Source organism: Pogoniulus pusillus, chromosome Z (assembly GCF_015220805.1).
Source record: "Pogoniulus pusillus isolate bPogPus1 chromosome Z, bPogPus1.pri, whole genome shotgun sequence".
NCBI lineage: Eukaryota > Metazoa > Chordata > Aves > Piciformes > Lybiidae > Pogoniulus > Pogoniulus pusillus.
In genome coordinates this window covers 37,315,131-37,341,367 of record NC_087309.1, presented here as the reverse complement: position 1 = coordinate 37,341,367, position 26,237 = coordinate 37,315,131, and the positions used below count along the sequence as shown (strand labels likewise).

The window sequence follows — 26,237 nt, the reverse complement described above, 5'->3', positions numbered from 1 at the left end:
GGCCAAATTGCAGCTGGAACCAAATTTGGTTCAGCTGGAACCAGAAAAGGAAGGTTAAAGAAAGCATAAACACCCTGATGAGCAACAGTGGGGAACCTGTATCAATGGACAAGAAGGAGGAGATTCTCAACAACATTTTTGTCACAGTCTTCACTAGTAACCCCTTTCATCATGGCTCTCATGTTGGTGGCCCACAAGGAGACCAGGGAGACAAAGTCCCTCCCACTCTACGTGGAAACTTTAATAACATTAAATAGTTAACATTCCTCCAACACTCCTCCAAACAAAATTATTGTCATTACTAAAATGGATTAAAAATCAGTCTCATCGGTCACCATTTTTATGAACAAGAAAACTGTCTTAAATTAACTGACCTGAAATGCAAATGAATCCAGAAGAGAAGAAAGCCTCATTGTATGAAGACAAATTATCTGTCTGGGCATAGACTGCATAAATGGACATATGAGAACAAGAGCATTCCACGTAGTCTGACGAGTCATCCACCACTTTGCAAAATCCACCATCAGATAGCCAGCTGCAAAACAAAAGATTCACAAAGATAGGAAAAGACTTGTAGAATTTACACAGTAAGGAGCATTGACAATCTTTGTATCACTGAAATACCAAGTTTTACGAACTATTGCACGAGATGTCCACTTTTGTGCTCCCCAGTTCAAGAGAGATAGGGACCTGCTGGAAAGAGCCCAGTGGAGAGACACAAGAATGGTTAGGGGACTTGAGCATCTCCCCTGCAAAGAGAGACTGAGAAACCTGGATCTTAGTCTGGAGAAGACTGAGAGGAGATCTCTTCAGTGTCTATAAATATCTGCAGGGTTGCTGTCCAGTGGATGGGGTTAGTTTCTATTCGCTGGTCAGCAGCAATAAGATAAGGAGCAGTAGCTACAAACTGGAACACAGAAGGTTTCACCTCAACATGAGGAGAGATGTGAGGGTGATGGAGCACTGAAACAGGCTGTCCATGGAAGCTGTGGAGTCTCCTTCTCTGGAGACTTTAAAAATCCTTCTGGATGTACTCCCGTGTAAACTACCCAAGGTGATCCTGCTTGGCAGGGGGGCTGGACTTGATCTCTGGAGGTCACTTCCAACCCCCAAGGTTCTGTGACCCTGTGTTTGATGCAGTCCTCTGGGTGTAGTTCTCACAATAGCATGTTTGAATTAAATTAAAATAATTTATACTTTTATGATAAGGAAATTGTAAATATATGGCACTGAACACTTTTTTCCCCACTGAAGAATTTTTGTGGTCATGCTTTTAAAACTTCTGCGAGATTCACAGGTCTCTCTAAAGCATTTGTAGCTTAGCTTGTACAGTATCTTACCCTGTGATGGAGAACATTTTATTCTGCTCTGTGTTATTTTGAAACTAGAACTTGTGCCTTGTTTTCTTTCAGTATTGATGAACTGACTCTGAAAAACGATTCTACAGGTCATATCCTAAGCCATTTTCTGGTGGAAATCACATCTGCTCTCTGCTACAGAGCCTAGATGAAAGGAGAGCATACAGGTAAATTCTGCTGCATCTTCCTTCAGTGACAAACTGATACAATCCAGTCAGTTCAATGAAATCATATCCAAACCAACTGGATATCAGCAAGATACAGAATACAATTCTCTCCAAAGTAATTTGTCTGTGTGAACAGGAAAAACACAGGCTAACCAAATAATGGGCCACTGAAAAGCTACACAGAAAACTTTATCCTATGGCTTGCAAAGAATGGAAAATGATCAGCAAGTTCACCACTTCTTCCAAAAATCAGAAGGCACCAGCTTAAAATAGCAAAAAAATAAATAAAATTCTATTTAAACAAATATAAAATAGCAAAAAGCACATTTAAATAAATAGAAACAAACCCAACCAACCAAAAAAGCAAACAAACAACAAAAAGGAAAAACCTACCAAAAAAACCCAAGCAAAAATCCCACCAAAAAACCCAAAACCATACAAATAAAATATTTTTTTAAAAAGCACAAGAAAAACAACAAACAAATGCAAACAAGCAAAATAAATTCAAAACCCCCAAGCAAATAAACAAACAAAACCAATCAAACAAACAAAAAAACCCAACCAATCACACACACAAAACCAAAACCAAACATACAAAAAAATCCACACCAAAACTAACAGGGCTTTTCTGTCAAACTGTAATAGCTCTATAAAGATCATTGTCAAAAGATGTGCTGAAATTCTGGATGTTGCAAGGAAAGTAAAGGCAAGTTTGAGTTCACATTCAACTCATAAAGTCACTGGACAGCATTAGGGGAACTCCTATTTATGCTTGCCCTGATCTTACTCTTCCCTTGATATTTACTTGTAGCCATGATTGGAGACAGGACACCAAGCAAATCCCCAATATGTCCCTGAACAGGTTTTTCTGGCTTGCTTACACAGTGCCTTGCACAAACCCAAGTAATTAGGAACATCCTAAATTAGTGGCTTGAAGCAATACCAGAAATGCAGGTTTAATTCTTTATTTTTGTGAGAATGGAATTGAAGTACTGTCTCACAGCAATTGTAAGGAGTCCAAGATCATGAGTACCAATGAAATTATGTAATAGTGGGATTTGTGGCCTGTCAGTGTCACTTAACACTTCACTGCATAATTTAAATGGCATTTTGTTGAAAAATGTCAGGAGTAGAAGTCTGAGAAATGTCTGAGCTAGAATAACTATGCACATAAAGGCCAGGAAGACTAAAGGAAGAAGGACAGGAAATGGAACAACTTTATACTTGAAAAAGATCTAATCTGAGTTACCACATCTTGAGCAAATACACAGGGTCTAGAAAACTAAACAGAAATGAACTTTTCAGAAAATGAAAAATTAAACAGATTAATAAAATAACCTCTCAGCAGCTTGATTCCAGAGGAGGCACAGAGACTTCTGTGGAACAACCCGACTTCCTGTAGCATAAATCCGATAAATTACTTCCCTGTTATCTTTCAAAGGCAGTGAACTACGACCCTTCAAACTCATGGAAAAAACCTGAAACAACACGTACAACACAAACACAAATTTAGCATTAAGACTCTATAGAACAGAAACAGGGATACAAAGACTAAGATGAAACAGTCAGTACTAATTTCTATCAGACACACACAAAAACCTGCATGCTGTTTTAAACGCATTGAAGAGATTTTGAGCCGTGGCTAAACAGAAATAGTATCATGAAAGACAAAAATCAAGTTGCGTTGCTCAAACCTTGTTCTTCAGGGCAAGTTCTTTATCTCCAGTAAGGAACCACTGCTGACTGCTGTATTCCGTGAACTGCACAGATTCACAGTTCTCTTCTTGAGAAGGAGATAATACAACAGAGACTTTTAGTAAACGCTCAGGTACTTGAATGAAATCCCCATCTTTGCCATCAAATCTGTGTCCATTGATTTGCTGAGGAAACCAGTTGTGAGCCATTATTGCAATGTACGGGCAGCTGTCAAGGATATTTTTACCTCTGTTGAAAGGAAAAAGCAACAGGGCTGGTAAGTGGAACTGAGCTTCACTGTTCTTCAAATCACAGAATCACAGAATGTTAGGGTTTGAAAGAGACCTCAAATATCATCAGGTCCAACCTCCCTGCCAGAGCAGAATCACCAAAGTAGGTCACACAGTAACACATCTGTGTGGGTTTTGAACATCTCCAGAGTGTTTCCAGAGAAGACTCCACAACCTCTCTGAGAAGTCTGTGAGAGGGCTTCAGCACCCTCACAGTGAAAAAAAAATTTCTTTACGTCCACGTTGAACCTCCTCTGCTCCAGCTTGCCCCCATTCCCCCTTGTCCTATCACTGGACACCACTGAGCCTGGCTCTGTTCTCCCAACACTCACCCTTAACATCTTTGTAAACATGAATGAGGTCACCTCTTGGCCTCCTATTCTCCAAGCTAAGGAGACTCAGCTCCCTCAGCCTTTCCTCACAAGGGAATGCTCCACTCCAGCATCTTTGTGACTGTGCTGGACTCTTGCAAGCAGTTCCCTGAGGTTTTCCTTGAACTGAGGAGCCCAGAACTGGACACAATATTCCAGAGGAGGTGTCACCAGGGTACAGTAGAGGGGGTGGAGAACTTCTATTGGCCTACTCAGCACACCCCTTCTACTACACCCCAGGATGCTATTGGCCTTGGCCACAAGGGCACATTGCTGCCTCATGATTATCCTTCTGACTGGGATCACCACATCCCTTTCCCCTATGCTGCTCTCCAACAGGTCAGTCCCCAGCCTATACTGGTCGATGGGGGCGGTTCTTTCCCAGACGCAAGACTACACACTTGTCCTTGTTGGGTTTCCTTCAATTTCTCCACCCCCTCAACTCTCCAGCCTGTCCAGGTCTCACTGAATGTGTCAGCCACTCCTCCGTTTTGTGTCATCAGCAAACCTGCTGACAGTGCCCTCTGTGGCCTTATCCAGGTCACTGATGAATACACCGAATAGTACTGGTCCCAGTACTGACCCCTGAGGGACTTCACTAGACTCATGCCTCCAACTACACTCTCACTCCTGCATCAGTTTTTACACTTCCTGACATCTAAGTAATAGGATAGTTTCTGCTTCTGTGAAAAAAAAGAAAGAGGAGCTGAATTATTACGCATCTCAGCTTCTCTATTTTCCCCTTGAGGTTTTGCTCAGATGCAACCAACTATGATCTGCAACTAGAACTGCTCAGTGGTGAACTAAGTTATCATAATACTCTTCTTTCTAACTTGATGTAGAGATACGTCTACAAGGAGAGGTATTAAAATGGATGATCTTTTTTTTTCCCCAGAGAATGATAAAAAACTCCCTTGAAATAAAGAATCCAAACTTTCAAGATCTGGACACTTGTCATGGAGGGCCTGTAGGCCCGAACAGAGGCTTGTTTATGCCTCTACTTGCCAGGACATGTTTTCCTGCCAGGACCCCTGACTGTAAACAGGCTGTGTAAGCCACACACATCCAGCTCATGTCTCCCTGGGGCAAATCCATGTGATCCCCATATTTGGGAGAGTCCAGGCAAGAGCCTCCTGCCTGTTATGGTAAGGTTTGCCTGACTGCCAACCTGATTGATCACTCTGGTGGCCAAAGGGCCCATTAATCTCGGCCCACAGTCCATAAAGAGGGGTGCGCAGGAGAACCACGTGTTCAGCTCAGCTCTCTGACCCTGCCTGCAGCGCAGCTCAGCTCTCTGACCCACCTGCAAGGATCAGACACAGCTCTGACCTTCACCTGAAGCGCTCAGCTGCTCATACTCACACGCTCAGATGCCATTGCATAGCTCTGATGCTCTCTGAGGCTCAGACCTCATGCATTGATCTCAATCGCAGCTTACCTGCCTGTGTACCTTAGATGCAGAGCTCATTCAAGCCTGCACATAATATATATAAGGAGCCGATAGCCTCCTAAACCAGCATCAGCTGTGCACATCTGCCAGCTGTCTTGTTTTACCTATGGAGCTCAGACTCCCAGCAGCCAAGCACATTTTGCATGCTCGCTGCATATTGCCTGGAGAGAACCAGGAAGCAGACTTCTGGATTGTCTGCACCCACACTCACGGCCTGCCAGCTGTGAAAGAACCATGCCAGAGCCAGCAAGGACATTCTTCTCCTGTTCCTGTAACCCTGCCAAGCTGATAATCCATGGACGCAGTATCCAGAAGAAGACAGCAGCATTGAGGCAGAGATCATCCCTCACCAGGAGAAAGGTCAGAAAACCCTAAGACCCCAGAGACTGGGAAGATTCACCTATTTCCCCTCAAGCTGGGAAGATTCCAGCATCCAAGCCCACAGGCAGAGCCCCTGAAGTCTGGACACTGGGCACAGGCTGTGACACAACCCTGGAGGGTGATTAATAATTAATAATAACACTTATAAGTAAAGCTTTAATACCTCTGTAATATAAGTTACCCCTGCCATGGGGCAGAAAGAGTTTCAGCCTCTCTGCTGGGCAAATAGTATAAGCTCCCAAGCGGCACTAAGCTAAAAGAGAAATTCCTCTCTCTGTTTATAGTTTGAATGTTTTGTTAGTTATTAACCAAATCCCTGTATATATTCTATCCTAATTGTTTTCATAACTTTGCACAGAACTAAATTTTAATACACAGTGGTTGGGGGTGGCGAGAGTTCATAAATATTAATTTTAACAAATATATTTTTATTTAACATTTATATTGCCTCAAATTAATTTCTCCGCTCCGCCAAACAGGCGTAGGCACAGAGAACCCACTCCGCAACAACACTGCTCAGCACAGTTTTGATAATTGTGTCATTTAATGTCTTTTGGTTGATGTGGGCCTCATATTCTCTACAGCTTATGCAATGGCAATTAAAAAAAAAATCTCCAAAGGAAGTTGAGATACAAGTCTAAACTATGCTGATTTTCTGAGGAAATTTTATTTGTGTCTGCAATCGTCTACTAGTTTTTTAATAGATTCACAGCACAAAAAATTCACTGTTTAAAAATATCTGCCTCATATAAGAGTGTCAGCTCTGCCTGCAGTCACCTATTTCCCCTGACCATTGGTCTGCACTTGCAGACAAAACTAGCAATTCAAATTACATTTGAAAAATACAAACAGCTTTTTGAAATGCTAAATAATGTTTAAATGATCAAAGCCTCACACACAGAAGTTACAAAAAGCCAACACAAATGCTGTGCTGCTATCATCTAAGTCTGAGAACACAGCTCCCGATCACAGGATTACATGTTATACAACCTGCGGAAGAGGGCCCAGATCAACCTTATGAGGTTCAACAAAGCCAAGTGCAAGGTTCTGCATCTGGGCTGGGACAATCCCTATTATCAGTATGGATTGGTAGAAGGTGTGATAGAGAGCAGCCCTACAGAAAAGGACTTGAAGGTCATGAGGAACAAAATGCTGGACATGAGCCAGCAATGTACACTGGCAGCCAATGGCATCTTAGGCTGCATCAAAAAAAAAAGCGTGGCCAGCAGATCAAGAGAGGTGATTCTGCCCCTCTGCTCTGGTGAGACCTCACCTGGAGCGCTGTGTCCAGCTCTGAAGGCCTCAACACAAGAAGCAGATGGATGGAAAAAGTCCAGAGGAGGGGCAAGAAGATGATCAGAGAGATGAATCACCTCTTCTGCAAAGACAGGCTGAGACAACTGGGGCTGTTCAGCCTGGAGAAGAGAAGGTTTTAGGGAGACCTAAGGGAGGCCTACAAGAAAGCTGGGGAGGGACTATTCACAAGGCCACAGAGCACTAAAAGAAGGGACAATGGTTTGAAACTAGAGCAGGATAGATATATGTTGGACATTAGGAACAAATTTTGTCCTATCACAATATTAGAACATAGGAGCAAGCTGCCCCCGAAAGCTGTGGAGGCCCCATCCTTGGAGACATTCAAGGTCAAACTTGATGGAGCTCTGAGCAACCTGATCTACTTGGGGATGGCCCTGCTTACAGCAGTGGGCTTGGACTAGGTGACCCTTGGAGGTCCCTTGCAACCTAGAGTATTCTATGATTCTATGGCTTTCTTAGTAAGATTAATAAATACTTCCCCAGGCAACATTTGAGCTAAAAGGTGAGTTGAGCAGATCTCCTGACTCCTACAGCCACAGTTACCTCATATCAGTGTACCAGTCATTTGTGACACCAGCTCACAGGGCCAATATACTGCTTTAGAGCGAAACACATATTCATATATGTAATATATTTCATGACAGACAAGTCCCTTTTCTAAATATGTCATTGAAATCTTGACTATATTGGTAAATATCACATATTTCCAAAACACACAGTGAATTCAAATTTACTAACCTTTCTCCTGGTGATCCACACATGATCCCAGTCAACAGAGAAAAAGCAAACTTCTCAGTCACCCCAGCAAGCAGGCTATATCCTCGTGTGTCTTCACGTTTTGGGCTAGCCAAGGCACAGAGTATCTCATAGAAAAGACTTCTGCTTCTGTCAGTGAGTAGCTGTTCTTCACCTACATCTGTAACCTAATGAGAGGAGAAAAGAAAAAGTAACGTCATGCAGAGAAGTCTGCTTATGATATTTCCTCTTGTGGAATGTTTAGGAAGACCTTCATTTTAATCCCAGTGCTCGTGCTCAAAGTTCAGATTGTTTTTTCCATCTTCTAATCGCTGCTGCCAGGGAGTGAGACACATTCTATGTCAAAGCTACATGAAGATAGGCTTTCCAGGATTTGATTATTAAAGAAGTCATCTGAAACTTTTATGCTTTCACAAACTAAAGATTGCTGAGTCTTGAGATTTGCTGACAGTAATTCCTGTGTTTTCTGTGACCCAGCAGTGTGCCCAGGTGGCCAAGAGAGCCAGTGGCATCCTGGCCTGCATCAGGAATGGTGTGGTCAGCAGGAACAGGGAGGTCATTCTGCCCCTGTACTCCTGCACTGGTTAGACCTCACCTTGAGTACTGTGTTCAGTTCTGGGCCCCCCAGTTTAGGAGGGACATTGAGATGCTTGAGCGTGTCCAGAGAAGGCCGACGAGGCTGGTGAGAGGCCTTGAGCACAGCCCTACGAGGAGAGGCTGAGGGAGCTGGGATTGGTTAGCCTGGAGAAGAGGAGGCTCAGGGGTGACCTTATTGCTGTCTACAACTACCTGAGGGGTGGTTGTGGCCAGGGGGAGGTTGCTCTCTTCTCTCAGGTGGCCAGCCCCAGAACGAGAGGACACAGCCTCAGGCTGCGCCAGGGGACATTTAGGCTCGAGGTGAGGAGAAAGTTCTTCACTGAGAGAGTCATTGGACACTGGAATGGGCTGCCCGGGGAGGTGGTGGAGTCGTCGTCCCTGGGGCAGTTCAAGGCAAGGTTGGACGTGGCACTTGGTGCCATGGTCTAGCCTTGAGCTCTGTGGTAAAGGGTTGGACTTGATGATCTGTGAGGTCTCTTCCAACCCTGATGATACTGTGATACTGTGATACTGTGTTAAAATGACAGCAATTAAAGAACTGTTGTTCATTAATGTTGCTATACTAAGTATATATATATATAAAAAATTTTATCTAAGTATTTAAACCTTTTTCAGATCCTGTGAATTATTCTACAACTCCAAAAGAGCTAGAAAGCCACAAAACTAGACTCAGACCTAGCACAGAAACTTAGTGTAACACTGAAGTGCTCAGCTACTCGGCCGAGCTGATTCCCAAAGCTGCATAGAATGATTTGGGTTTAAAGGGACCTCTGAAGGTTATCTTCTACAGCCTCACTGCAGCGAGCAAGGGCATCTGCAACTAGATCAGTTTGCTCAAAGTTCCAAACAACCTCACCTAGAATGGTTCCAGGGCACATCTCTGGGCAACCTCAGCCAGTGTCTCACCAACCTCATCATGAAAAATTTCTTCCTTCTCTCTAGTCTGAATCTCCCTCCTTTGGTTTAAAACAATTACCCCTTGTCCTGTCACAACAGGATCCAGTAAAAACATTGCCCCCATCTTTCTCATAGGCCTCACATAACTAGATAAGAGCACAGCAGATTACAGCTGGTTCTGGTATGATTTGCTTGTGTGTTAACTGCAGTCAGCTGTGAAGAGTAAATCCTAGACCTCACTGTCTTGTGGCAGGACTAAACCCAACAAAGATGTGGTCTGAGAACCAAGAAATCATAATAAATTCTATACAAGTATTGCAGGAAAGGGAAACTTTTATACATCTTGAGCTGTAGGTATACATGTAGAATTAACACTGGGTGCCTTTTCTAACCTGTTTAGTCTTTTATTTCCTGCCACCTTCTCAAGTAGTGGCAGACTAACACCATCCCTGAATGTGGGACTTTCTAATTTCCATTTCTGCAGTCAGCACCCCTCAGTCACTGCAGTGGATGCTAACCTTCATGCTATCACAAACTAATGTGTTATGATATTAATTAAATCCATTGGTCATTCTATAAAGAACATGAAAAGTTTACCTTATTTATTATATGCAGCACAGCAGTAAGCTGCTCTTCTGTAGTTTCTGCAGCCACTTTGACATTCAGATTCTGGAGGACTCTGTGTAAAATGGTGTCATCAAGAGGCTGATGCAGCTGATCAATCAGCCCCCAAACTGGCAAGGAGTCCAACTCTGAGACGATGGTGATGTTAGAGAGGCCATACACATCATCTACTCTGGCACCGCCTGTGGGATTGGAAAGCACAACCTGGAAACGTTTAGGAAATGGGTTTAAAGATCCTGTATTTGGCATCAGGGTCACATCCAGAAACTTATTTATCTGTCCAGGTTCAAATGTCAGTAAACCTTCAGATCTGGCAAAATCTTGTCCTGCCACAGCTGGAGATATGAAAGTCCGGCCAATTGGTTCAGGTTTTTGTAGCTCCTTAAAACAAACCAGAAGAGTTTAGGTAACACTATGGCATATTAAGTTGTTCAGAACCAACTGATGTAGAACACATATTTTTAAAGAGTACAATTTAAACATGTAAAAATGAAGTTGTCTTTCAAGTTGTCAGCTAGGAATGGTGTCACATATACAGAGATCTGCTGGAGAGAGTTCAGTGGAGGGCTACAAGGATGATTAGGGGACTGGAGGGCATGGCTTATGAGGAGATGCTGAGAGACTTAAGACTGTTTAGTCTGGAAAAGAGAACACTTAGAGGGGATGTGAAAAATGTTTATAAATATCTGAGGGCTGGCCAGGAGGTGGGGGGACAGGCTCTGCTCACTTGCTCCCTGGGATAGGACAAGGAGCAATGGCTGAAAGTTGCAGCAAAAGAGGTTCCACCTCAACACATGGGGGAACTTTTTTGCTCTAAGTGTCACAGAGCACAGGCTTCCCAGAGAGGCTGTGGGGTCTCCTTCTATGGAGACTCTGAAGGCCTGTCTGGATGTGTTTCTCTGTGATCTGTGTTAGATAGTATTGTCCTACTCTGGCAGGAGGGTTGGACTCAATGATCTCCTTGGACCCCTTCCAACCCCTAATATCCTGTGATCCTGTGACTCTCTGAAAGAACAATCTGCTGCTTGTAGTCAGTGACAACCTAGGGGAAAATTATAGACAGTCAGGAACAAACAGGATTGCACTCCTCTTCCAGAAACAAAAATCATGAAGCTTTTCTAGGTGGAAGGACAGCAGATAAATGTTGGTACAGCTGTAAGGTGAATTCTGGAGGGCCTGGTGTAATTTTATGTCTGCAGCATGGAGTTCACGGAATTACAAAAACATTCTGGCTGGAAAAGACCCTAGGGATCATCAAGCCCAGACAAGAATCCTATTCTATGAAGTTCATCCCTAAACCATATCCCCAAACATCACATCTAAACGACCTTTAAACACATCCAGGGTTGTTGACTCAACCACCTGCCTGGGCAGCCCATTCCAGTGCCTGGCCACTTTTGCTGTGAAAAAATGTTTCCTAATGTCCAGACTAAACCTGTGAAAAGAGACCAGAACCAATCTCTACACAATGTCCTTTTGGGTAGCTATAGACAGTGATGAAGTCTCCCCTCAGGCTCCTCTTTTCCAAACTAACCATCCCCAGCTCCTTCAATAGCTCTTTATAAGATTTTATTCTTGTGGTGGAGGGGCAGCAGCCCCAAAACAGAGGCCTTCCTATGCCTCTACATGCCTGGACATGTTTTCCTGACAGGAACCATGGTGGTAAACAGGTTGTGTAACACACACACACCTCCAGCTCGTGTATCCCTGAGGTCCCGCCCAGGTGATCCCCTATTGGGGAGGTCTAGGCAAACAGCTACTGCCTATTAAGGTAAGGTTTTGGCTTACTGCCAGCCTGATTGGTCACTTTAGATGGCCAAATGAGCCACGAATCTCGGCCCAGAGTCTATAAAGAGGAGTGCAAAGGTGCACCACATGTTCAGAGTGTTCAGAGCATTCAGAGTGTTCAGAGCGTTCAGAGGTTCAGACTTAGAAGTTCAGACGCAGCTCTCTGATCCATATAGCAGCACCCTGCTGCCCTGACCTGCTTGCATGGCCTAGACACAGAGTCAGGCCCTTACTCACTTGCAAGCATTACTGAGACACAGACCTCTTGCACTTTAGATGGCCAAAAGGGCCATGATTCTCGGCTCAGAGTCTATAAAGAGGGGTGAAAAAGTGCACCACGTGTTCAGAGTGTTAGAGTGTTCAGACTCAGCTGTTCAGATTCAGCTCTCTGACCCTGCCTGCAGTGCAGCTCAGCTCTCTGATCCACATAGCAGCATCCTGCTGCTCTGACTTGCTTGCAAAAGCCCAGACATGGAGTCTGGCCCTCACTTGCATGTTCACTGAGGCCCAGACCTCTTGCATTGATCTCAACTCGCAGTTAACCTGTCTGCACTCCTTTAGAAGCAGAGCACATTCAAGTCTGCACCTGATATATATGGGGAGCCAATAGCCCCTAAGCCTAGAGCCAGGTGTGCACACCGGCCAACTATCTTGATTTGTCTATGGAGCTTAGACTCCTAGCTTCGTCCTGGTAAGAAGGATCAGGACGGCAGACCTTTTAGATTGTCTGCAAACCCACAAACACAGCCTGCTAGCTGTGAAAGGACTGTGCCAGAAGCTGCACGGACAGCATTCTTCTCCTGTTCCTGGAATCCTGCCAGCTGATCATCCCTGGACTCACAGCATCCAGAAAACCAGCAGCGTGGAGGCAGAGACCACCTCTCACCAGGAGAGAAGGTTAGAAAACCTGTTTACCCCAGAGACTGGGGAAATTTATCATTTCCCTATAAGCCGGGAAGATTCCAGCTCTACAAAGTCCGGATGGGGCACAGGCTGTGATACAACCTGGGGAGGGTGATTAATAATTAAGGGCAACAAATCTAAGTAACTTTTGATTACTTTGTAATGGAAGTTACCTCTGCCTTAGAGCAGACAGCTTTCAGCCCCTGCTAGGCAGACAGCATAGTTCTTAAACAGGCATTAAGCCTGAGGGAAATCTCTCTCTGTCTATAGTTGATAATTTGATAGTTAATAATCAGATCCCTGTGCATATATCATATCCTAATTGTTTTCATAAATTTGCACAAAAGAACTAATCAGTGGTTGGGGGTGGCAAGAGTTTGTAAATATTAATTTTAATAAATAATTTTATAAAAATTAATACCACCTCAAATTAATTTCTCACTTCCCCCTAATAAGGGAGGAATAGAGAAACCCCCTCCGCAACAGTTCTCCAGGCTCTTCCCCACATTCGTTGGTTTCGGAAATCTGTGCCCAAACTATATAAACTCATCATGCTTTCAGTCCCAGAATACTTAAATAACAATCCATTTAGGCCCAAAGGCATAGCAAACAGTACAGGACAGACACGCAGGGCAGACAGATGGTCTTTTGTAGGAATGTTTTATGGCCTCATTTCCCTGTGAAGGGATTATTGATGCCTTTTGTAAGGTTTGAACAAATTCTATTGACAATTATTCTTCACAATCTTGCTCTTTTTGTCAATTGCCATAACCTTGATATTGTATCTGGCAATATAATAACCTTTCCTTAAGTGGAAATTAACATTACTCAAATATATGATTCTTCAGTTCACTTAGTAAGTACAGACTGCATAGCATCTCTTAACTGAAGCTCTCCTACTGTGAGAAACAAGGATTTTAATTTCCAAAATATTAGATTCCTTTTGAAAGCACTTCACTTTTGGGAAAAAATCAGGCATTTTCCAAGTTCCCAGGAGAAACTGGTAAATCACTGTGTGTGTTTGTACAAAGCTGCTCTAGAACAGGATCACATCATCTGCTAACTCCAGTGAGAAGTTTCTATTCATTCACTGAGAACTAGCAAAAGGAGGTAAGTGGCAACGAAAGCACCAGTGAGAAGGAAAGAGTTCAAGCATCCTTTGTAGGAATGAAATAGCATTTGCTTGCAGTTCACACCTCATGCCTCCTGTCTGCTGTGACTTCTTATTTTACAGATATCAAAAGTACAAATATTTGGCACTTGACCACTTGACAGCTCCAAAAAAGAGCTGTTAGATTAGAATCATAGAATCATAGAATCAACCAGGTTGGAAGAGACCTCCAAGATCATTCAGTCCAACCTATCACCCAGCCCTAACCAATCAACTAGACCATGGCACTAAGTGCCTCAGCCAGGCTTTTCTTGAACACCCCCAGGGACGGTGTCTCCACCACCTCCCTGGGCAGCCCTTTCCAATGGGAAATCACTCTCTCTGTGAAGAACTTCTTCCTAATATCCAGCCTATACCTACCCTGGCACAACTTGAGACTGTGTCCCCTTGTTCTATTGCTGGTTGCCTGGGAGAAGAGGCCACCCCCCACCTGGCTACAATGCCCCTTCAGGTAGTTGTAGACAGTAATAAGATCACCCCTGAGCCTCCTCTTCTCCAGGCTAAACAGGCCCAGCTCCCTCAACCTCTCCTCATAGGATTTGTGCTCCAGGCCCCTCACCAGCTTCGTTGCCCTTCTCTGGACATGTTCCAGCACCTCAACATCTTTCTGGAATTGAGGAGCCCAGAACTGGACACAGGACTCAAGGTGTGGCCTGACCAGTGCTGAGTACAGGGGAAGAATACCTCCCTTGTCCTACTGGCCACACTGTTCCTGATGCAGGCCAGGATGCCATTGGCTCTCTTGGCCACCTAGGCACACTGCTGGCTCATCTTCAGCTTACTATCTATCAGTACCCCCAGGTCCCTTTCTGCCTGGCTGCTCTCCAGCCACTCAGTCCCCAGCCTGTAGTGCTGCTTGGGGTTGTTGTGGCCAAAGTGCAGAACCCTGCACTTGGCCTTGTTAAATCTCATCCCACTGGCCTCTGCCCACCCATCCAGCCTGGCCAGGTCCCTCTGCAGGGCTCTCCTACCTTCCAACAGATCAACACCTGCTCCTAGCTTGGGGTCATCTGCAAACTTACTGATGCTGGACTCAATGCCCTCGTCCAGATCATCAATAAAGATATTGAACAGGACTGGGCCCAGCACTGATCCTTGGGGAACACCACTAGTGACTGGCTGCCAACTGGATGTGGCACCATTCACCACTACTCTCTGAGCTCTGCCATCCAGCCAGTTCTTGATCCAGCACAGAGTGAATCTGTCCAAACCATATTAAAAAATACAAATACGTAAGGAACTGTAGTCATATTTTAGCTGAAATATACACTGAACAGTAGCATCTTCTTCTGAATTGTAACAGACTCCTGCCTGGAAATAATGTGAAAATTTGTTACCACGCAATTTAACTAAAATATTGGGCAGCTACTGCATAATAAATGCATGGAAACACCATGGAAGCCTATCAATTAGAATAAACAGGAACACAATGTAACAACAGACATCAAAATCTTTTGTTATAAAGGGTGAGGACACTGGACATATAATGCTTCATTATAATAATCCTCTCCAGAAATAATGCTTTTAGGCACAAAAAATCCCACAAATTCAAAGCACATCACTATTCCAGTGTGATGGCAAACTTGGAGGAATCTCCCTTGCAGCCTGTGCTCTGATGATGGATTCATAGCTAAAAGGAGTGGAAGGAATCCTGTGTCTTGTAGCTGTGTTGCTTCTGCTAAAGCAGAAACTTCACTGTCTCCGAATAACAATGAGGTACTTACTTAGAGATAACCAGGTCCACAATTATGAGTCTGGTATTACAGCTAGGAAGATAACAAAAACGAATGGGGATGATTCTATGACTTCAACACATGAAATTTTCAACTGGGAGAACAATTCTCAAGTTTAGTACTTCCAAGAACATGGAATAAATTTTGATGAAAGTTTTCTCTCTTTTTCTGTGTGTGCTTTGTGTATGGTGCCACTGTAGCTATACCCACCATGACAAAACATAACTTCAGAGAAAGGAACCTCAAAAATTGGAAGCTTATAAGAATATTAGCTCAAATAAAGATTCACAGAATAACATAATCACAGAACGCTAGAGATTGGAAGGGATCTCAATAGATCATAAGTCCAAACGCCCTGTCAAAGCAGGATCACCTGGAGTAAGTCACAAGAATGCATCCAGATAGGTTTTGACTGTCTCTAGAGAAGGAAACTCCACAACCTCTCTGGGCAGCCTTTTCCAGAGTTCTGTCAACCTCACAGTGAAAAAGTTTATCCTTACATTCAGGTGGAACCTCCTCCACTCCAGCACTCACAGCCCCTGGTCCTATCATTGGACGTCCTCATAATGGAGATGTTTCAATCCCTCCAGCATGTTTGTGGCTCTGTGCTCTACTTTTTCAAGCAGTTCCTTTATGTTCTCCTTGAACTGAGAGCTCCAAAACTGGAACACAACATTCCAGACAAGGTCTCAACAGGGCAGAGTAGAGGGAGAGGAGAACGTCTCTTGACCGACTCACCACAGCCCTTCTAATACACCCCAGGATGCCATAGGGCCCTCTTGGCCACAAGAGCACATTGCTGGCTCATGGGAATCCTTCTGTCCACCAGGACCATTTCCCCAGAGATGCTCTCCCACAGGTCAGTCCCCAGCCCACACTGGTCTATGGGATTGCTCTCTCCCAGATTCAAGCCTCTACACTTGTCGTGGTTGGATTTCACTCAGTTTCTCCCCATCCACCTCTCCAGTCTGTTCAGTTCTTGCTGAATGGCAGCACAGCCTTCTGGTGTGTCAGCCACTCCTCCAGTTTTGTGTCACCAGCAAATCTGCTGACAGTGCCCTCTGTGGCCTCATCCAGCTCACTGATGAATGTATTAAATAGTACTAGTCCCAGTACTGACCCCCAGAGGGACTCCCACTAGATCCAGGCCTCCAATTAGACTCTGTCCCACTGACCACAACTCTCAAAGAAGTGTATTTAATGCCTAACTGACCATAGTCTTTGAGGCTACTGGAGGGTACTATGAGAAAAAATCACTCAACAGTGCAACAAGAACAATGTCTTTTTGCTAAAGGAAAAAAACAAGGAAACTAGATCACATCATCCAGAAGATGTTTCACTGCTTCCTGAAAAAATACTGATAGTCACATTTACTTTAGAGAACAAAAAACAGTTTAATGATAAATATAAGTTGAATAATAATAAATGTCTTACCTGCATGCTGTAGCTAACCACGGTGGTGACTGATGTACTAGAATCTCTAAGTACTTGCAGACTGACTAAGGATGTCTTCTTATGAGCCACAGCAAAACGAGATCCCACAGCAAAATACACTAAACCATGAGGAGCATCACTTTCAAGAACTGTTATTAAAGCAAACCTGGCACTGCTGTTCAATGCAGCTCCTGTGCTTACATCATGAGCTCCACAAAAAAGTATGTTTCTAATTCAGGTACCTGTAAATGAGGGATGATTTTCACATCATTGTACGATCTACTACTTACTTGCAGCTTAAAAAATGGTTATGTGTTACTTTGAAAGAACAATGGATGAGTTATACCAACACCATAAACATATTTCCTGAAATGTGCAGCAAACACAATGAAAAATATCCTAGAAATATTGCAGTAGGCACCGCCCTCATGTGCCATAATGAAAACCTCAGGTCTTCCACGTAGAACATATTGCAATAAAGTATCTGTTTATACAATGCATATATTGTGGCTGTAAATTTGCCATAATACATGACTGCAAATGCTCCAACAGCTCATTATTCCAGTCTATGGACATATGCTGATGCCACATCTTAGCAAGAATTTTCTCCTTCGTTTTCTGTTTGCCAGGAAGGGGCATGTGATCTTCTGGTCACCTGTGGAAAAACTGCAGTTCTGAAACTGCAGTTAATTAACTTGGTAATATTAAGTACTGAACTCAGGTAAAATTCTAGAAAACACTTTGTTTTTCAGCCCCAGTATTTGGAACACTAAATGTTTAACAAGCTTAATGCACTCATTATGAGACAGAATCACAGAATCAACCAGGTTGGAAAAGATCTTTCAAGATCATCTCCTTCCTGAATTTCTACCAGTTGTAATGGAGACTGTGCAAGCTTGCAAATTAAACCATGTGCTTGCAGAGGAATCGAGCAGATACCAAGTTAACACCTATCAGTGCCTTTCTGGATCCACAGGTGGTTTTTTTCATCTTGATAAACTGCAATTCAAAGCCGTAACCACTCCACATAAATGAGCAACAATTACTTACATTATCAGGTTTTATTTCAATGGAGATGTTGCATTTCGTTTCACCTGCCAGGCAGGTAGTGACCACCCACTGCAGATACAAGTTCATTCCCCAAGTTCATGCCATCCTTCAGAAGAACAACAGCTGTTTTATTAAAGGTCACACGCCAAAAGATCTTCACGTCTTCAAAAGCCCTATAAGCACATTAAAAAAGGAGAGCACTACTGCTTTAGGGAATGAAAACCACAGAGGTTAACATAGGTTTTATGTTGATTCAACACTTAATACAAGGCAATACATAGCTTTAAGATGAAAATTTCTCTATTTAAATTACTTTCTCTAAAACTTGCTTATGTTACCAGATGGTACACCCAGGAAGAAAATAAAACAACTATAGGTGCCCATGTTCTTACCAATCTTGTTTCAGAAAACATGACATTACATGGGGTGACCAGAAGATAGAAGATGTGTCCTGTATTATCCTTAATATTATGGGAACTATATGCCTGGAAGGCCAGGCAGAATTTTTTCTATAAGGAAAATAACTTCTATTCTATAGGAGCAACTTTACTTCCTTTAGGTGTAAGGAACTAGAGTTCTTAAGCACATCTTTTTAAGTACACAGAGATGTGCAGGATATATGGGTGTGTGGTGGAGGGGCAGCAGCCCCAAAACTGAGGCCTCCTATGCCTCTACATGCCTGGACATGTTTTTTCTGCCAGGGACCCATGGGCAGTAAAACAGGTTGTGTAACACACACACACCAATCCCTGTACCCCTGGGGTCCGCCCAGGTGTTCCCCTATTGGGGAGGTCTAGGCAAACAGCTACTGCCTATTAAGAGTAAGGTTTGGCTTACTGCCAGCCTGATTGGTCACTTTAGATGGCCAAATGAGCCACGAATCTCGGCCCAGAGTCTATAAAGAGGAGTGCAAAGGTGCACCACGTGTTCAGAGTGTTCAGAGCATTCAGAGTGTTCAGAGCATTCAGAGGTTTCAGACTTAGAAGTTCAGACTCAGCTCTCTGATCATATAGCAGCACCCTGCTGCCCTGACCTGCTTGCATGGCCTAGACACAGAGTCAGGCCCTTACTCACTTGCAAGCATTACTGAGACACAGACCTCTTGCATTGATCTCAAGGCACAGTTAAGCTGTCTGCGAACCCCTTTGAGAAGCAGAGCGCATGCACGCCTGCACTTGGTACATATATGGGGAGCTGAGAGCCCCCTGCCTAAGCCTACAGCAGCTGTACATATGGCTTGCTATCCGGCATTCATCTATGGAGCTCAAGTCTCCCTGCAGCCCAGCAGACCCTGCTTGCCAGCTGTCCCTGTAAGCCTGGAAAGAATCCAGACTCAGCAGACCCTTCCAGACTGTCTGCTAACCTACAAACACAGCCTGCTAGCTGTGAGACCGACTGTCAGAAGCTGCATGGTCAAATCCTCCTCCTGCACCTGGAAATTCTGCCAGCTGATCATCTCTGGACATGGCATCCAGAAGCAGCAGCACCGAGGCAGAGACCACTTCACCAGGAGGAGAGGTCAGAGAAATCCTGTTTACCCCAGAGGACTGGGAACACTTATCAATCTCCTGCAAGCCGGGACAGATTCCAGCTTCACCTAGACCTGAATACTGGGCACACGCTGTGACACAATCCCAGGAGGGTGACCAATGATTAATACTTAAAAGCAACACATTAAACAAGCTTTAATTCCTTCGTAAAATAAGTTACCTCTGTCCTAAGAGCAGACACAGTTTCAGCCCTTGCTGGGCAGACAGTATAGCTGTTAAGAGGCATTAAGCCTAAGGGAATCTTTCTTTCTGTCTATAGTTGTTGAAAATTTGATATTTCCATTTAATAATCCAATCCCTGTAAATATATCCCAATTGTTTTCATAACTTTGCACTACGAACTTGATTTCATAGTGGTTGGGAGTGGCACAAATTTGTAAATATTAATTTTAATAAATAATTTTATAAAAAAATTAATACCACCTCAAATTAATTTCTCACCTCCCCCTAACAGAGGAGGAATAAGAGAAATCCCTCCACAACAGTGTGTTTTTTAGAAAAAAAATCCATATCTAAGTGAAGACATAAGCATAGTACTGACACTTAGGTAGCTTTGTTATTGTTCATTTTAGTATTCATACTCATTCTTGAGAATCTGAGTTACATCAGCAGCAGTGAAAATACGTTTCACACTTGTAGCCTTAAGATAAAGGTTGGAAATATTTGGTGGTGGTTTTCTGTTTGGCATTTTTTTGTTTTTAATTTCTGGCTTATACCTACAGTGTCAGACCTAATAATATTCACAACTTCAAAGCACATTTGTCAAATTCTGGGAAGTTATTGAAGGACCTGAAGGTAAATATTTATTATAGAATTCTGTGCCAGCCTCTTCCGTTAACAGCAGCTTCTGTGATTCAGCACAGCATATTACATCCTGTAGGAAGAGAACTTGAATCAGAAATTGCCTGCACCTGTTAGGTTGCCTTGTGACAATCAGCAGCACCTCTCTGTTTTCTGAGTCCTCATCAAGTACAAGACCACTTTGTACTTCTGGAGCGAATCCCAAAATCCCATTGTGGAGATCACTTCCTGCACAGCAACAGTCCATGAAATTAATGAGGAAGAAAGATGGGACTAAATTATAATTTTAATATGGATAATGCTTTTTAAAAAAATAATTAATAAAAGCATGCTGCAAAGAATCACTGGGACCACTTGAGGAAAATGTCATTTTAATATTTAAGCTGAGGGAATGGGTTGAAGTTGAGGGAGACCAAGTTTAGACTGGTGTTAGGAAGAAGTCCTTCAGTACCAGAGTGGAGAGATCTGGAATAGCTAGGGAGCTGTGGATGTCTCCTCCCTGGGGGTGTTCAAGCCAGGCTGGATGAGGCCTTGAGCAGCCTGAGTCTAGCTGAGGGGGCATCTCCACCCATAATGGGAGGTTAGAGTAGAGAACTCTAAGGCCCCCTCCAACCTAAGCCCATTCTATGATTCAGTGAATATTTTAACTAGTACAGTAAGATGTTTAGAAAAATACATTCCTTATGAAGGTATACTCCTTATCACAGAACCATAGAATCAACCAGGTTGGAAGAGACCTCCAAGATCATCCAGTCCAACCTATCTCCCAGTCCTAGCCATCAACTACACCATGGCACTAAGAGCCTCATCCAGGCTTTTCTTCAATATCTCCAGGGATGGTGACTCCACCACCTCCCTGGGCAGCCCATTCCAATGCCAATCACTCTCTCTGGCAAGAACTTCCTCCTAACATCCAGCCTATACTTCCCCCACCACAACTTGAGACTGTGTCCCCTTGTTCTGTTGCTGGATGCCTGGGAGAAGAGACCAACCCCCCACTGGCTACAACCTCCCTTCAGGTAGACAGCAATGAGGTCTCCCCTGAGCCTCCTCCTCTCCAGGCTAAACACCCCAGCTCCCTCAGCCTCTCCTCACAGGGCTGTGCTCCAGGCCCTTCACCAGCTTTTTCGCCCTTGTCTGGACACATTCTCATATCTCGACATTTCTCTTGAATTGAGGGGCCCAGAACTGGACACAGGACTCAAGGTGTGGCCTGACCAGTGCTGAGTACAGGGGCAGAATAACCTCCCTGGCCTATTGCAGGCCAGGATGCCATTGGCTCTCTTGGCCCACCTGGGCACACTGCAGCCTCATGCTTACCATCTACCAGTACCCCCAAGTCCCTTTCTTCCTGGCTGCTCTCCAGCCACTCTGTCCCCAGTCTGTAGTGCTGCTTGGGGCTGTTGTGGCCAAAGTGTTGAACCTTGTACTTGGCCTCTGCCCACCCATCCAGTCTGTCTAGGTCTCTCTGCAGGGTTCTCATACTTGCATTTTAAGCAGCATTCAGCAAACTGACTAAATTCTGTGTCACTTGACCTCAAAAGAGTCTTACAGTAATCCAGAACACTGTCAAAAGCCTTGCCTTAACAACACCACTGCAGATATGTTATGTTTACCATAACCTTTCAATCACATGCTTCCTAAACAGAAATGGGGTCTTGGCATGCTTCTACATGGACAACATGACCTAACAGGCTATCGGTAAAGATGGCTTCCAAGGACATGACTTGAACTTTCTTATCCATCCATGAGTTGCTGAACCCATTTATTTCTCCAAATCGCTGTATCAGCTTTTCTCCTGCATCTTTAATTCAGTGTGTGGAGCTAGGAAGCTGCATTATTCTCATGGAATGTAAATAACTGCAAAAAAAGGGCAGTGGAGGGGAAAAAAAATCAGCTAAATGAGGGGGACACTAATGTCTCCACAGTGTCCATTAACTCTTGCTTCTAAAGAATTTCTCCTTAAGGGTAGTGATGACTTCACTCTGTAAGTGAAAGGCAATCTGCTTCCAAGGCAGTGCTTGTTAGATGTGAATGTACACATATATCAATATATAGATACATATACACTGAACATTAACAAATATGGCATGCTTGCTTATATGCGTGCAGGAAAAAGTAACTTGTGCCATCTTTCTACCTGCACACCAAATTGACCTTTCTCTTTAATGTAAGTTGCATCCCAATCTTAACTTATTTACTCATTGTGCTCAGGGTGTAACTCTAGAGCATGTTAATACACTTCTGTGGTTTTCAGCACCATTTCGAATTCCAACTTCTGGCTATGCAGACAGATATGTGGTAACTTGGACATCATGCAGCTGGTGGCATGGTGAATCTAGACAAGTGTGCACATGAAGGGGGCATGTGTTTTATATCAATTTGTTCTTGCATCCATCATTTTAGTTCTTGCATGTCCTCATCCAACTGCACCATTTAATCCTAGTCCTCAATACTTACCTTGGGTTTTTTAAAGATGATCTGAATACACCAACATCTAGTGTATAGAATCATAAAATCATTTTGGCTGGAAAAGACCTTTAAGATCATCAAGTCCAACTATTAGACCAGCACTGCCAGGTCACCACTTAACCGTTTCCTTCAGGACCACATCTACATAGCTCTGAAACCCCTTCAGGGATGGGGACTCCACCAGTGCCCTGAGAAGCTTGTCACAGGGCTTCACAACCTTTTCAGTGAAGAAAGGTTATTTCCCAGTATTCAAACCTAACCCTCCTTTCACAGAACTTGGGGCCATTTTCTCTTTCACTTGTCACATGGGAGAAGAGATCAACGTCCACCTCACCACAACCTCCTTTCAGGTAGTTATGGAGAAGAAGAAGGTCTCCCCTCAGCCTATGGAAAACAGAGTCAAAGGTTTTACTGAAGTCCAAGTAGACAGATCTACATCCCTTTCTTCACCCACAAAGTTGGTCTCCTTGTAGAGGAGATCAGGACCTCTAGATCAGGTTCACCAAGCAGGATCTGCCCTTCATGAACCCATGCTGACTGGGGCCTGAACACCTGGCTGCCCCACACATGCCACACAGTGGCACTCAAAATTACCTGCCCCATGGTCTTCCTGGCAATGAGGTCAAACTGACAGGTCTGTAGTTCCCTGGGTCCTCCTTACAAGCCCGTCTTGTAGGTGGACATCACACTAATTTTCCTGATTCACCTAAACTGTTCCAACTCCTAAGTTGTTTCTAAAACTTAATGTGAGTGGTTAAATTCAGTTTATACTCTATTAAGTCTGATAGGACACCTAAAATCCAAGCAAAAACTGGAGCTCTAACATCACTTTTTCACAGCAGACTGCAGTTACTGGAAGAAAAATTCTTCCTGCAAATCTGAGCTGCATATATCAAAGAACAAAAAGAAACCATTTTTCATATTCTGTACAAAGCCCATGTAACAGAAAAGTGACAAAAAAGCCTGCAAGAAAAAGAAATCAATCTCAGTTCTTTCCCTTCAAGAAGTAAAATGTGGCAAAACCAGAAACAGGCAGCATTTTCTTTATTATTTTACCCCTCTATTTGGGAAGATCCTACTGGAAGGAGGACAAGGAGGAGATTCAACATATTCAGCATGGTTTCACCAAGGGTAAATCCTGCCTGACCAACCAAGTGACTTTCTCCAATGGTCTAACTACATCAGTGGACAAGGGAAGACCAAGAGATGCCATCTATCTGGACTTTTCTAAAGACTCTGACACAGGCCCAACAACATCCTTCTCTCTAAGCTGGAGTCACGGATTTGATGTGTGGACTGTCCTTGGAGACAGTCAAGATCAGCGTGGCCCTGCATACCCTGATCTAGTTGGAGGTGTCCCTGCTGACTGCAGGAGGTTGGGCTAGATAAGCTTTCAGAATCTCTTTCAGCTCAATGCAATCTGTGAAACTGTATTTTGAGACATGTTGCTAAGAGATTCATTGTGGGCTTGGTGCAATAGATGTTTCCTCTGATCTAGAAGACTCAAGATTTGGGAACAGAATATCCTGCTTATAACCACAAGAAGGGTCGGATTGAGGAACCCGTGAACTACAGACCCATCAGCCTGACCTCAGTGCTGGATGGAGCAGGTTATCTTGGGGGCAATAACTGCACACCTGAGGGATGGCAAAGGGATCAGGTGCAGCCAACATGGATTTAGGAAGGGCAGATCCTGCCTCTCCAACCTGATCTCCTTCTATGATCAGGTGACCCACTTGGTGGATGTGGGGAGGCCTGTGGATGTGGTCTATCTGGACTTCAGCAAGGCCTTTGACACTGTCCCCCACAGCAAACTGCTGGCTAAGCTGTCAGCCCATGGCTTGGATGGCAACACTCTGTGCTGGGTTAGGAACTGGCTGGAGGGCCGAGCCCAGAGAGTGGTGGTGAATGGTGCCACATCCAGCTGGCAGCCAGTCACCTAGTGGTGTCCCTCAGGGATCTGTGCTGGGCCCCCATCCTCTTAACATCTTCATAGATGATCTGGGATGAGGGCATGGAGTCAGTCATCAGCAAGTTTGCAGATGACACTAAGCTGGGGGCAGATGTGGCTGGGTTGGAGGGCAGAGGGCTCTGCGAGCGGGACCTTGACCACCTGGACAGATGGGCAGAGTCCAATGGGATGGTGTTCAATAGCTCCAAGTGCAGGGTGCTGCACTTTGGCCACAACAACCCCATGCAGAGATACAGGCTGGGGTCGGAGTGGCTGAAGGAGCAGCCAGGACAGAGAGGGATCTGGGGGTGCTGATTGATACCTGCCTGAACATGAGCCAGCAGTGGTGCCCAGGTGGCCATGAGAGCCAGTGGCATCCTGGCCTGCATCAGGAATGGTGTGAATCAGCAGGAGCAGGGAGGTCATTCTGCCCCTGTACTCTGCACTGGTTAGACCACACCTTGAGTACTGTGGTGTCAGTTCTGGGCTCCCCAGTTTAGGAGGGACATTGAGATGCTTGAGCGTGTCCAGAGAAGGGCGACGAGGCTGGTGAGAGTGCCTTGAGCAACAAGCCCTAAGAGGAGAGGGCTGAGGGTGCTGGGATTGGTTAGCCTGGAGAAAGGAGGCTCAGGGGTGACCTTATTGCTGTCTACAACTACCTGAGGGGGTGGTTGTGGCCAGGGGGGAGGTTGCTCTCTTCTCTCCAGGTGGCCAGTGCCAGAACAAGAGGACATAGCCTCAGCTGCGCCAGGGGACATTTAGGCTCGAGGTGAGGAGAATGTTCTTCACTGAGAGAGTCATTGGACACTGGAATGGGCTGCTGGGGAGGTGGTGGAGTCACCGTCCCTGGGGCTGTTCAAGGCAAGATTGGATGTGGCACTTGGTGCCATGGTCTAGCCTTGAGCTCTGTGGTGGAGGGTTGGACTTGATGATCTGTGAGGTCTCTTCCAACCTTGGTGATACTGTGATAGAATCCAAATCTTTACATAAAAATTGCTACTAGAACATATAGTTATTTTACTGTTACTTAATTAGCATGTATTTACTCATTTTTCCAGGGGAAAGGATTTTACCTGCAATAATCACTGTTGCAAAAGCAGCATATCCATACTCATCCTTTCCTTCCACAATCTGAGCTCCACATTCAGGGTTTGAGAGGAAAACATATAAAACAATTCCTGTCCCTCAGGCTCATCATCATCAATAATTTTTATGGACACCTTGCTTTCCTCTTTCTCCATCCAACAAAGTCAGAGAGACAGACTGTTCCTCAAAATACTCTCCTTCAATTGCCCACGTGAAGTTTGATTTTCCATCAGTGCTTCCAAAAGGATATGAATCTACTCCACTCTGTGCACTCACTCCCCCAAAGGTTTTAACAGTTACTTCACAATTACCAGCAAACCCCTTGGTCCTTTTGATATGAAGTGTGACTGTGTTGAGGGTACCATTGCTTGCATCTTCTTCCACGTAAACAAACT

General features: G+C 44.3%; 1 protein-coding gene across 1 annotated transcript in view; it reads right to left on the bottom strand.

Moving 5' to 3' along the window:
* The window catches only part of ADGRV1 (adhesion G protein-coupled receptor V1), a 450,458-nt gene that overhangs the window by 243,262 nt on the left and 180,959 nt on the right, over positions 1-26,237 (bottom strand). Inside the window, 13 exon segments of the mRNA XM_064176319.1 lie at positions 375-535; positions 2,864-3,003; positions 3,220-3,469; positions 7,768-7,952; positions 9,877-10,284; positions 16,933-17,135; positions 17,138-17,174; positions 17,983-18,045; positions 18,047-18,155; positions 20,444-20,561; positions 25,830-25,923; positions 25,926-25,988; positions 25,990-26,235. Of these exon segments, the coding sequence (XP_064032389.1) occupies positions 375-535; positions 2,864-3,003; positions 3,220-3,469; positions 7,768-7,952; positions 9,877-10,284; positions 16,933-17,135; positions 17,138-17,174; positions 17,983-18,045; positions 18,047-18,155; positions 20,444-20,561; positions 25,830-25,923; positions 25,926-25,988; positions 25,990-26,235 (2,077 nt within the window).